This window comes from Atractosteus spatula, chromosome 6 (genome assembly GCF_055471065.1).
Source record: "Atractosteus spatula isolate fAtrSpa1 chromosome 6, fAtrSpa1.hap1, whole genome shotgun sequence".
Classification (NCBI taxonomy): Eukaryota; Metazoa; Chordata; class Actinopteri; order Semionotiformes; family Lepisosteidae; genus Atractosteus; species Atractosteus spatula.
This window is the reverse complement of record NC_142711.1, coordinates 59,821,300-59,834,315: the sequence shown is the minus strand read 5'-3', so window position 1 is coordinate 59,834,315 and position 13,016 is coordinate 59,821,300. Positions and strand designations below refer to the sequence as shown.

At 39.6% G+C, this 13,016-nt stretch overlaps 1 protein-coding gene across 2 annotated transcripts; it reads right to left on the bottom strand.

The window, feature by feature from the left end:
• Positions 1-3,003: 3,003 nt before the first annotated feature.
• On the bottom strand, positions 3,004-12,141 carry LOC148833116 (leukocyte elastase inhibitor-like). 2 transcript variants are annotated; one of them, XM_088918085.1, is made up of 7 exons: positions 12,044-12,141; positions 10,926-11,118; positions 8,786-8,926; positions 8,342-8,459; positions 4,878-5,020; positions 4,382-4,549; positions 3,004-3,627 (listed from the first exon to the last, which is right to left on the bottom strand). In XM_088918085.1, exons 2-7 carry the CDS (start codon positions 11,091-11,093, stop codon positions 3,223-3,225), a joined length of 1,143 nt encoding a protein of 380 aa, XP_088774211.1. In that variant the 5' UTR covers positions 11,094-11,118; positions 12,044-12,141; the 3' UTR covers positions 3,004-3,222. The 2 variants fall into 2 exon arrangements, with proteins under 2 accessions (XP_088774211.1, XP_088774212.1); XM_088918086.1 differs by lacking the exons at positions 10,926-11,118; positions 12,044-12,141 and adding an exon at positions 10,663-10,738.
• Positions 12,142-13,016: the final 875 nt, after the last annotated feature.

Genomic DNA, 13,016 nt, shown 5'->3' with positions numbered 1-13,016 from the left:
CGATGTTAAGCAGTTTCTTAATGGAGACCTGCGTAGCAGAGGTGAAAGATCTCTATTCAACTTACGGCGTCGATCCAAGAGAGGAACGAACAAACGTGTGTGGGAAAACGGTGGGTTTCCTGATGGTGTTCCATCCGAAAGAAGACGTAAGTGGCCATGCCATGGCCTTCCCATGGCTGCCCCGGCAGTGCAGCAGCCCGCCCCCGTCTCCCTGGGAGACACCGAGGTCAAACGGGGGAGAGTGGGCCAAGCCGTGTCCACTGGACAGCAACACACTGGCTGTCAAACACGGTTGGGTTTTTGTTGCATTTCCTTCCTTCTTGTGTCTGTGCTGTGGTCTCCGATCCTGTACTCTGCCGCTGTGTTTCATGAACCCTAACCGGAAAAAAGTGACGCTCTAGATCAGCGGATCCCAGCCTTGGTCTGGGAGGAACACTCTTTGCTGGTTTTCAGTTCAGTTGAGCTCCATATCTTGTCAATTCAACTGTTTTCTGGGGTCTGTAACTGCACCATCAATATACATTTGTGCTTTTCACTTTATTCATTACTAACCACAACCATGGATGCCCACTATTTCCTCACAATGGACAATACACTTTGCCATTCTGCAGTGGTCCCTTTGGTTACATTTCAGTGAAAAAACACCAGCACGCGGGCAGGTCTGAAACTGAAATTGTGACGGGTTTGATTCTACATTGATCAACATAGAAGTGTTTATACAGTGCAGTCTGTAAGTATTTGGACAGTGACAAAACTTTCACAGAAACAAGCAGCCAATAGTCCAATTACTTTTGGTCCCCTGAAATGGGGAACTACTGTATGTATAAAAAGGGCTGTGATTCCTATATGGTTCACCCAATATTGGTGTAAATATACTTAGATTAAAGCTGACATTCCGCACTTTAACCTCATAGTCATTTTTTCATTTCAAATCCAGTGTGCTGGAGTACAGAGCCAAAACAACAAAAATTGTATCACTGTCCAAATACTTACAGACTGCACTGTATACAAATACAACTATACAAAACCCATTTGACCGTTTAAGGGCTAAAAGTAAAGTATGCCCTAAACATAAAACTTAAAATGAGCTAAAATCTTCCTCCGGGACCAGGGTTGGAGAGCACTGATTTAAATAGGGTCGGGCAGGAACGGGATCGATAGTCTGCACTCACGTTGGAGCCGGACTGGAGGTCTCCACAAGCACATATCATGGAAGGATTCACAGTACTACTGTACCTGTACCTCACCAGTCACTAAGCGCACACACACCGTGTTCCAGCTGCAGTTACCAAGCAGAGATACAGTTATTTAACAAGTTACATGCAGGGTTAGCATTCTCTCTGCGGCCTGGACGGAGCAGTGCACCGGTAATTTGGTAATTGATCCCAAAACTGACTCGGATCAAAATCTGTAACTAAGTATTATAGAATCTAATACATTTGCAAGAGCTTTCATCAATGGTTTTGATTCCTTCCCACATGTACTTCCTGGTTTAGGGAACGGAACGTCAAAATCTGATGCTCAGAGAGGTTCAGATATACAGTAGATCGCGGAAATGGTCAGTTGACACCCCAGCTAGGGTTAGGGTTAAGATTCACACACTACTTAGATAATTCTTGAGACAATTTTTACACTCTGTGCTGCATTTGGGGTCCCAAGGGAACTTTAGAACGACTAGTTATTTGCTTTTACCTGCACTTTTGGCCACCACTGTTGTAAATTGCAGTGTCTGGGAACTGTACTGCAAAACTGAATCATTGAAAGTTGCAAGAAAACCAGTTCTACTGGGTAAACTCTCCTAATTCTGTCATTTAATGTGCAACTCGGTGTATAATGAGTCAACATTTAATGGTTCTTGAAAACTTAACCCTACACTGTCCTGAAATGCTCGCCCATTTCAATACCCATTTTACAGCATTATTCAGCTGATTGAAAATTTGTCTAGAAGACACGCATTATTGATGACAATCAATTTCCAGAAGCTTTTTTTCCATGGTTTCTTTTGTTTTAGAGTCATACTTTTTGGTTTGAGGAACATTTTACGATCCGATAAGGGCTTCAGAGACAGATGGCTGGATGTCTCTGTTGAAACCCCAGTTAGGGTTAGGGTAAACATTCCCACACTAGTTAAACTTTTTTTTACTCTTTGTGCTGGATTTTGGGAAGTTTAGAAGGAGTGGTAATTATCTCCTTTCAGCAGCTTTTTTTTTCAGAGACATTTGGCCGACAGTGTTGTAAATTGCAGAGTCTGGGAACTGGATTCCAAGACTGTCAGCATTTAATGGTTCTTGTAACCTTAACCCGACACTGCCCTGAAATGTTTGCTCATTTCAATACCCATTTTACAGCATTTTTCAGCTGATTGAAAATTTGTCTAAATGACACAAATTATTGATGACCGTCAATTTCCACCAGCCTTTTTACATGGTTTCTATTGTTTTAGACTCATACTTTCTGGTTTGAGGATACCAGTTCTACCTGGTAAACTCTTAATTTTGTCACTTAATCATTTTTTCTCATGTTTGCTTGTGGGGATGATAATACTTGTGAGCATGAGCAGTGTAGAGGTCCCTTTGACGCAAAACAAGGAGCCAGATACTGGCTCTGCTGTTAGCCTGCACTACACTGTTCTAAAGATCAGTGGTGAAACCAGAACCAGAAGGCACAAGAGGAAACTATATCCAAGATAGGCTGAACCTTGGTCAGGCTACTAACCTGCTGAAACCGGGATTCCCCAGATGGGAAAACTGGCAGCACACCAAAAAATTGGCAGTATCAAACAATTTTTGGGAATGCCTGTGTGTCTTTGTAAATACTGCATTTATAATGTAAAACTGGCACCTGTTTTTACATTCATTTCCATTTACAGTTTAGCCAGTGGCACCTCAGTCTCTTGTAATTGTACTCTGAATCAGAACAGCAAGGAAAACCAGTTTATAAACTGTGCAATCAGGGACACTCATTCACACAGAGGGTATAACAAATAAGAACCATTCAATCCCATTTTATTTTCAGCTTGTGATTTATTGTTTACATCATTAAACTGAGCAAGACAGAAGAGTTTTCCTAATGGGATACATCGGTTACATACTATCTCACTCCAGTTTTGCTTATAATGCACATAGTGAAAATTAACTCACAGGATACTACAATCCAATAGAGTTTGGAGCCTGCAGACAGACTTTAGAGGTTATTACTGAAGCACTGGCTGCAACTGGATTCTTAGGGAGAGCAGAACCTGCCGTAGAATAGGATGTGTTGGGATTTGTTATGTCTGATGAAAAACAGGAAGGGGTGATCGGCTGTGAAGTGGGGAATGATCATGGCACAATCCACCACCATGACTACTGCAGTAGCTGCAGCAGCCTCAGTGCCCTCCTCGTTGAGCTCCACGAAGGACTTGTGCACCACCTTGGACAGAAACAGCTGGGAACTGGAGGACATGCCAGAGAAATCAGACCTTGTGCTGTCAAAGGCATCTACCATGCCCATGCTCTTCAGAACCTCCTTGAGATCATAGGCCTCCTCGAATTTGAGCTTTGGCAGCAACACCTCTACTTCTTTAATGTCCATCATGTCAGGCTTTGTCCATTCCATAAGCTTCCCATAGGTGAGCTCCCTTTCAAGCTTAAAAAAAAGAACACCAGACCGTGTTAAAATTAGAATAACGCAATTTTACAAGAACCTCAAAGCCTTGCACAACAATACACACAATACCCAACAGAGGCAGAAAGTGAAAACAAAATGAAGTACAGCATTCTTAGTGAAAAAGAGCGAGCAGGGCTATGTTGGACAAACACTTGAGCACAAAAGTCTTTAAAGCAAGGTGTGAAACATGCATCAATTAAACAATTCCATTAGGTACACTGGTAAGCAGAATTTTATTAATTTACCTTCCTGCAATCTAATAAAAAATAGGATATTTATACAGTTTGTGCAAAATGGCTACCAGGGATACAAAGGCATGGAATCAGTTTTCTGTGGCTTCATCTATGGGCTCGTTAAATTCTTCTTCAAAAAACCACTCTTGTCCCTCACTCTTCATCCACATTTCAGTCTTTCTCTTTTTTGAAGTCCTTGGCCTACATGATGGTGTGGATTTGTGAAACAATACTGATCTAAAACATTAACCATTTATTTCACAAACTAAGAACTGTTCCTAGAAAACATGAGTAACAAAGTAATGGAGTTTGACTTCTGGTACTTAGTCATGTATGAGCAACTGGCTACAACGTGAATTTGCTCTGGAGTGAGGTGATGCTTTCCTGAAATACCACTGTAAATACAAAACATTTCAGACTGCTACTTTCTTCATCTTTGAATCAAGTTTCCATCTAAAATGGCCTTTTCAGTTGTGTCAGTCTATCCCACAATGCCTCACCTTTTCCAGTCCTGTGGAGTCGTCTACAATGGCACTGGGTAGCATGATGAGCATGCTTAACTCTTTTCCTAGGTATGGAAGCTCCAGGATCTGACAGCTGACCTCGGGGATGAATTTGAGTGCAAACTTGCCCTTCTGATACATCATCTGCACGGGCTTGGTCTCATTCTGTAAAGGTTCAGTGCAAAAAGAAGCCATTGTTAATCACTTCTCACATGCTCTCACAGAGCACATTTTTTACATTATATTCAACTATAAGTTGAAAATGTATTTCAAACTCAGCTGAGTAAACAATTCTTTGAATAATTCAGTTAAGATATAAAATTAATTCAGAACACAGTTCTGTATTAGAACATTAGTGCTTCTAATGTTCTATGTCTGCATTCGATCATTGAGCTTGGCTTGTGGTCTTTGACCGTTACTGCTATGCTCACTGTGGGGATTTTGGGTAATCTCCAAAATGTTTTATTTTTTCAATGAATGGGGAACTTATTACCTTGTTCAAATGAAATGGTGCTTCTCTTGTTGCAGCCATATTAAATTTTTTCTCCCAGTCTCCTTTGAAATAGATGGCGTTCACCAACACAAGCCTGGTCATGCTGTCAATAGTTCCCTTAGCCAGCAGGTTCTTGATTTTTTCTAGAGTAAAAACAAATATCAACACAATAAGCAGTAGATAAATACAGTGTGGCCGTAAAACCTCACTTTAGTGGAAAAGCACAAATGGAAAAATGAGCATTGACCAAGTGTGGAGGTGAAATGACAGCAAAACGCTGGAAGAGTTGCCCGGACAGGGCTGTACATAATCACTGCAGAGCTCCCAGCATGTAACCAGTGCAGACACCAACTTGTGCCGCAGATAAATCAAAACCAGCAGGTGGGGGAGATTAAAACCACAACATTTCCACAATGTTAGTTAAACATGAATTGCCCGTGCAGTGAAAAAGGGTTCTTTCTTGGTAACATGCTGGGTTGTCAAATGTTATGATCCTCGTGTACAATCGGAAGAGCTGTCATTTTTATTAATGATGTGATTGACACTACCCTGGTTAGAGTCGCTCCATTTTTAATACAGAACGTGTTTTGAGGACCAATGCATTGCACGTTTGTGTATAACATGATCAGTATTTCATGTTTGCATTCTGTGAAATACTCAAACATTTCTAGCAGAGTTTAACTAGTCCTGAGTGAAACGTTCATGAACCAGGCTATCAGTTAAACGGAATTTCACAGTTGTACCTTAATAGTTGTACCAAAATAGAGTCACGGTTTCAAAGTGTAACTTTTTACCCCAGAAGAAACTACGAATGAACTTTTATTTGATTTTAAAGATGTGCTCTATATTTGAACTAAAAAAAAAACTGTAAAAGAATGCAGAAACTAAATTAACATGCACTAAGAAAAGAGATCAGAAAATTCATTCAAATCACAGTTATAAAGATGTCGCAACAAAACGTGTCAAAAAGCGTCATTTACCATATGCAAATTTGATTATGTTTGATTATGTTAATAGTATCCGGAATCACCTTGTAAAACCGCCAGGAGGAGCTAATAAAGGTTAACCTCTCATGTATTTGAGCATTTGAGTGACAGCATTTGAGCTGTCACCAGAAAACACTCGGTTTCAAATTCCAATCGCTGCTGAGGGCCAATCTTTATTCAATTAAGAATTTAAATTGTATACTCTTTAGACTTTTAAATTTAAACTGTGTATTACAGCTATTTATACATTAAAAAGTTGGTATATTTTATGAAAGCAAGATTGCTCAGTTGGGCAAAAGTATACAACCTACCACCTTTATCATAAATATTTTAATTATGCAGAAATATTTTATGCATCAAAGTCTTTACCGAACATATTACTAATAGTATTAATAATGAATGACCTTGGACAAGCTGTAAACTCAAAGTATTACCCTGGTCCACATTCTTTGTAACCGTCTTTGTAAACGAAAAGACTATTTATTCATTGACAAAAAGTAACACTACAGCATTTTGTTGATCCGATCACGCATTCGTTTCCAATCATACAAAGTAAGTCTTGAGAATCTCCGATTCACCATGCCTTTCACATGCTCATAAAAGATATTAATTTAGGAACATAAACATATTACTGTATGTAAACTGTACTGTATATGGCTGGTCTTGGTAGTTTAAAGAAAAAATACACACCAGTATTCCATTTTTCCCTAAACATTTTAAGCATCTAAGTCTTACAAGTGGTTATTTCGGAAACGTTTTTATGTGCCCCTTCTGACCATATTATTGTACGTTTATATACTTTGTGAAAAGTGATCGTTTTAACCTTTTCTGCGAATACGCTTGTTATTGGATTAAACAAAAGCATACTTTTAGAATTGGATTAATAGGAAATATAATATGGATTCACGTATCTAAATAAATTAATAACGGTATAACTATATCCATGTACTGTTGCACAAACAATAGTATAAGACTTTCCATTGATACAGTATGTGTATGGCTGTTTCAGTGATTGTCACACGACTTGCCTTGGTAGCGTGATAGCTTAAGTGACTGATTTATAACCTTGAGGTCGGGTGTTCAAACCCAGCTGTCACCATGAGTTTTCTTTTAACAAATAAACATTTCTTTGAAAAACAAAAAGAGCAAATACTGTATTATTGGCATTATATTGACCTTTTTTATATTTCTACATATCACAATATGTTCGTACTGTATGTACACAGCGGTACCGCAGGGTGTAGGGCGCAAATCCACATGAGCCTGAAAGCCCTACATTAATGTTGTGCATTCGCCTGGCGCTGCATGGTTTTCATCTCTCTCTCTCTTCGGGAGTGCTGGCTGTGCCAAATTAAACCAATTTCACCGGTATTTCCAAAGTAGAATAGGGCGGGTCTTCCAATGAAAGACACTCCACCTTCCCCCACGGACACGTTTCCTTAGAAAAACGAGTCACAATGCGAAGCTGTGTCAGTCTTTTTGTATTTTTTTCTTTAAACTACCAAGACCAGAAATATACAGTTTACATAATATGTTTATGTTCCTAAATTAATATCGTTTATGACCTTCAGATGCATTATGCTCCTCTTCTTTTTATGTTCAGCTACTAAAATTTCCCTTTAGTTGTAAAATTCCATATAAATATTCAATACTAAGCATATTAAAATGTGCACAGTAAAGAGATTAAATGATTAAATCTTTTCACTACCGACCAATGCACCACGAGTGCCCCTGTCGGTCATTTTGGCCAGCCAATCACGTACCGCGGTATGACGTAGGCAGTTGCGTGCAGTACTGAAAGGCTGCATCTGTATCTACCGTTAAGAAGTTCATGATTTAGAAAAGTCTAAAAGTTAAATGCCTTGTTTCCAATGCTTTCTCGGGCACCTTGGACCTGGTTAGTCTAGATTCACAGACTTACAGTATACATGTCTGCCTGTGTCCCACAGTGCATTTCCTGAATGTCCAACGTGACAAGGTTTGGACAGCAGTTCCACTACTGCTGCCTTGTATCTGACTGTACTGAACCTCCTCTTTCTTTAAATCTTCTTCTATTACCAAAAATGCGGCACAGTGGTTCAATTCCAGACATGAGGGACTATCTGCTTGGAGTTTTATGTTTTTTCCCCATGTTCTTATGGGTTTCCTCTGGTTGCTCCAGTTTCCTCCCACAGTCCAAAGGCTACTGGTAGTTTTATTGGCTTCAAAGACGAATTGGTCCTGGTGAGTGGGTAGACGTCTTTGAGCTTGTGTCTGCCCTGCAATGGACTGGTGTCCCTTCCAGAGCGTACCCTGCCCTGTGTTTGTCGCATACTGATAAGCTGAGGTTTGGCTGAACCACAGAGAAAAGCCTAGCTTCATCTAGGTTCCACAGGCACTTCTGTGGATTGAAGCACTAAATTATCACAGACTCAAGTGTAAAAAAACACTGCTAGATCATCTTTCTTGAACAGATCCTCTGGTTTCTAAATGTTTTACCTTGAGTCTGCTTCTCCACCCAGGCATTAATGTTCTGTCTGGCTGCCTCTGCTCCAGTAATAAAGTCGACCGGCTCCAGCTCAGCCTGGTAGTGCTTTCTGGTCTCTGCGATGTATTGCTACATTCACAAAACAGAGTGGGTGCTGACAAATCTTGCCAATAGCACATCTAAGGTGTTTCATATTTTCTTACATGTTTGAGATAATTTACAACAAAGTTTATAAGATTACAGTATGACAATTTCAAGGTGTGCCACACGCAATGCCGTATGTGCAGACATAAAAGGAAATGTTCATGCAAACATATTTTAAAGGAAGAAATATAAAATGTATTTTATTTCAGAGGAAAAAAAACAACTGTAACAAAAGTGTGTCTGCAAATTTGTTCATACATTATTCTCTAAAGGGTTTAAACATTTACAAATTGAATAAATGCAAAGCTTACCTCCACAAAGTTGAATGATTTCTCCCCATACAGACGGTTGGCCATGCTCAGTTTATATGGGGCTCCTGCTTTGTTGAGTTCAGAGATCAATTTGCTGAATCCAACATGGAGGTCATCTTCAACTTCATGGAAGTGGAGGGTCTTATTAACGGCACAAAACAGAGATTTCTACTCTCAGACTTAGCGTGCAGCAGAAACATAGCATAGTTTTGTTCCAGGTCACAATGAAGTTAATCTTAGTTTATAAAGTACCTGAACAGGGTGTGAATACATATTTCAAAAACTTAATTAATAAATTAGGATGAACTCACTACAAAACCTTAGCCACTACTTAGCACAAGGAGTGTCAAATAAAAATAGGAGACAAACCCGTTGTCAAATTCTGTCAGACATATATATTCCTCATAAAATAGGATTAACAATATTACAGAGATATCCAAAATGTCTATCCGAGACTGCACATATAAAGTGCATTTACTATTTACATAAAAAATAGACAACATTTCTAGGTATGTGCAGCACCAGATTCTGTGATTCAGAATGAGATAACAAAACTTCCAGTGATGTAAAGTGGCCCTATTAAATTGTAAATAAGCAGGCTTGGGAATACATCTCTTTAATTCAATATAAATTTTGCTCTCGACTTTAAGACGGTTCTGCCGATGGTTCCCCTGCGGTTCCCCTAAAAATAAAGTTCTGTTATGAAACACATCTTAAATTAGCAAAAAATGCAAAAGCTGAAACAGATAGAGAAAGAATAACTCAATATTTTCTTTAAAAAGAAACCTACTTAAATTGAGATCAGCTGACAGTATTGACTTAACACATTTACTGGACTTAAATATTTTCAGTAAAAAAAACATTTCACTGCAATAAGGTACATTTAATAGTAAACCGATGTATCATGAACAAACCCTGAAAGCTACACATATTAATTGACGAAAACCTTGCAATCATTCACATGGTTCAGATTAATGAAGGTCGTCAATCCAGACCCCACAGCACTGATAGATACAACAACAGCAACCCTGGAGAGCTTATCTGCGCTGCAGATATGATATAGCTGAGTACAAGAGAGGCAAATTAGAATTAAGATGACTCAATACTGAACTCTGAGGCCAGGAAGGTATCTACTGGCCTCTGTTTCATCATCCTGAGTCACAGATAGCTGACAGAAATGTCTCCAACCCATCAACCTCTTTGTTTTTACACCTCAATTTTTTACTACAATTCAGTCTAGCCCACATGGTCAGGCACAAGCATAGTGAATTAGATCACGCAAAGTCTAAACAAAGACACCTTTTGAAGAGACATTGTTATTAAATAAAAGTCCATTTTTGATGAGAGAAACTTGCAATGCAGTGTAACAATGAAATGATGGAACACATGATACAGCCTGATGATCTGATAATAATAATAATAATTGCTTACACTGACATAGCGCTTTTCTGGACACTCCACTCACTCACGCATTACAAGTAATGGGGATCCCCTCCACCACCACCAGTGTGCAGCATCCACCTAGATGATGTGACAGCAGCCATAGTGCGTCAGTACTCTCACCACACACCAGCTATTAATGGGGGGGAGAACAGAATGATGAAGCCAATTCAAAGATGGGAATTATTAGGAGGTCATGACTGGTAAGGGCCAATGGGAAATTTGGCCAGGACACCAGTGTAACACCCCTACTCTTTTCGAGAAACGCCCTGGGATTTTAAATGACCACAGAGAGTCAGGACCTCGGTTTTACGTCTCATCCGAAGGACTGCACCTTTTTACAGTATAGTGTCCCCGTCACTTTACTGGGGCATTAGGACCCACACAGACCACAGGGTCTATGTTTTTCCCAGGAGCTCTCCCATTTAGGTACTGACCAGTCTCACAGCTGCTGAGCTACAGTGGGTTGCCAGTTGTGAGTTGCAGGGTGATATGGCTGCTTGTAGGAGGTGAACCTCTTACAATCTAGAGAGAAAAGCCAGTTTCCCCTTACTTACAGGCCATAAGGAAATATCACAAATAATGTTAGACGTGTACAGTATTTGTCAAACCTGTTCTTCAATTTTCTGCACTGAGTCTTTTTTTCATTTAGGAGGATGGAGACACAATGGCTTGATAGTCTCACTGTGTCTGAACTAACCTGAGCCACCTCTGTGGCTGTGTTCCCCCGAGCCCCCAGATACACCATAGCCAGGGCAGAGGAGATGCTGAGTGGGGAGAAGAAGACATTGCCAGTTCTATTGTCAGCACTGAGCCTCTTGAAAAGGTCCAGGGAGAAGCTGGTATGGGCACTGGCCAGCGATGCCATTTTCAATCTCCTGCAGAAGATAGAACTGACAGCAAGAAGAGTTCAGAAGGACAGTTTAGGATTATTAGCAATGTTTAATTTCGTTAATTAGGAATATTCTGAGAAAACTTGAATGCACTTTTTAATCAAATCTTGATACATATTACAGTTTTGCACGTATCTATTCATCCAATTCCATTTTTACTGATTATCTCTCTATTCCATTGTCTTAAAACAATTCTTAAATGACAACTGACTGTTCATGTATCATTAGTAAACTACAAGTAATAGGTTTATTCCATGCTGAAAAAAAGAAGAAAGAGAACACAACGTTTCGGCCGTGGAGCCTTCTTCAGGTGTATACAACAACAGTAGTTTACGTATTAGTAAACTACTGTTGTTGTCTTTTACATAAAGTGCTTTAAAGCGGTGCACTGTGAAAAACCCAAGCAGGAAAACAAAAACTGTATTGAACCTAACAGCCCTAAGTGCACCAAAAAAAAATACACAGAGAAACTGCACGAAAAAGTATTAAATCACTGCACTTGCAATATACAGTTTTATACGCAAGACTCAAATCAATTATCAAGCAATCTCAAATCAAGACCATCCAACTAATGGGTGTTTCTTTTTAGCGCAAACAAAGAAATAAAAACAGAAAACAGAATCGAGGAAATACAGAACTGCTCGACACATCAGGGAAGACAAGAGTCACGTGAAACAACATCTAATGGCTTTTTACAGTTACAGTAAAAGCGAAGTACCTGTACGTTGCAGAATTACACTCATGTACCGAAACAGAATAATGTAAATAATACCAATTATTATTACTACACATTCTTATTTACGTATTGTACCATAGAATCAAAGCGGCAGTACATGAAAACGAGTGACCAAAACTACCAGAAACAAAGCAATGTGAAGTAGGCTTCCCTTGAATACAGTCAGGTTCGGCTCTTCTGAACACTTACTGTCTCCAGGTCTCTTGGGTTCAGTCTTTTGCAGTTACTCGAAGGGTAGAAGACACTGAAATTCCAGCCCTTTAACTTCACACACCTTCTGGTACCAACCACGCCTATTCCTTCTGTAAACTGCGAGTCAGTGTTTTGCTGTATTACACCGTGAAGACACGCAACAGCAAAGCGGTAAACTAAAACAGTACAGAATAAATGCAATTTCAAGTTTTTAATGTGGTTGTGTAGGTTGAACAAACATCATCTGAAATACTCTCAAGGCCACGTATTTACAATATGGTGAAAGTAGTAGCAGCATCATGTCGCAAAAAATAGCTGTACGTGCTGGGACAATAGAGATACTAATATCCATCTCAGTCTTGGGCAGTTTGGGAGGAAACGTGATTTAAATACATTTTTCAGTTTACTCCTTATTCTAAGGAAGTACAAACGTATTCAAAGCAAATACAGTGAGCAATAAGGTGTCAAAGCCAAACTGCTGAGAATGGGAACTTCTATATTATTATATCCTATCCTCCACTTTGGTGTCACTCAGACGTGGCATTTGGGATGTTTAGATCTCATTGACCCTTAAGGAGATGCAATAAATTATAAAAGTAATTAAGAGGAGTTCAATCATTTTTTCTCATGTTTGCTTGTGGGGATGATAATACTTGTGAGCATGAGCAGTGTAGAGGTCCCTTTGACGCAAAACAAGGAGCCAGATACTGGCTCTGCTGTTAGCCTGCACTACACTGTTCTAAAGATCAGTGGTGAAACCAGAACCAGAAGGCACAAGAGGAAACTATATCCTAGATGAGGCTGAACCTTGGTCAGGCCACTAACCTGCTGAAACCGGGATTCCCCAGATGGGAAAACTGGCAGCACACCAATAAATCTGGCAGTACCATCCTGTGTGTATATGCATGTACTATATGTATAATGTAAAATGGGCACCTTTTTAAAATTAATTTCCCTTTAAAGATTAGCC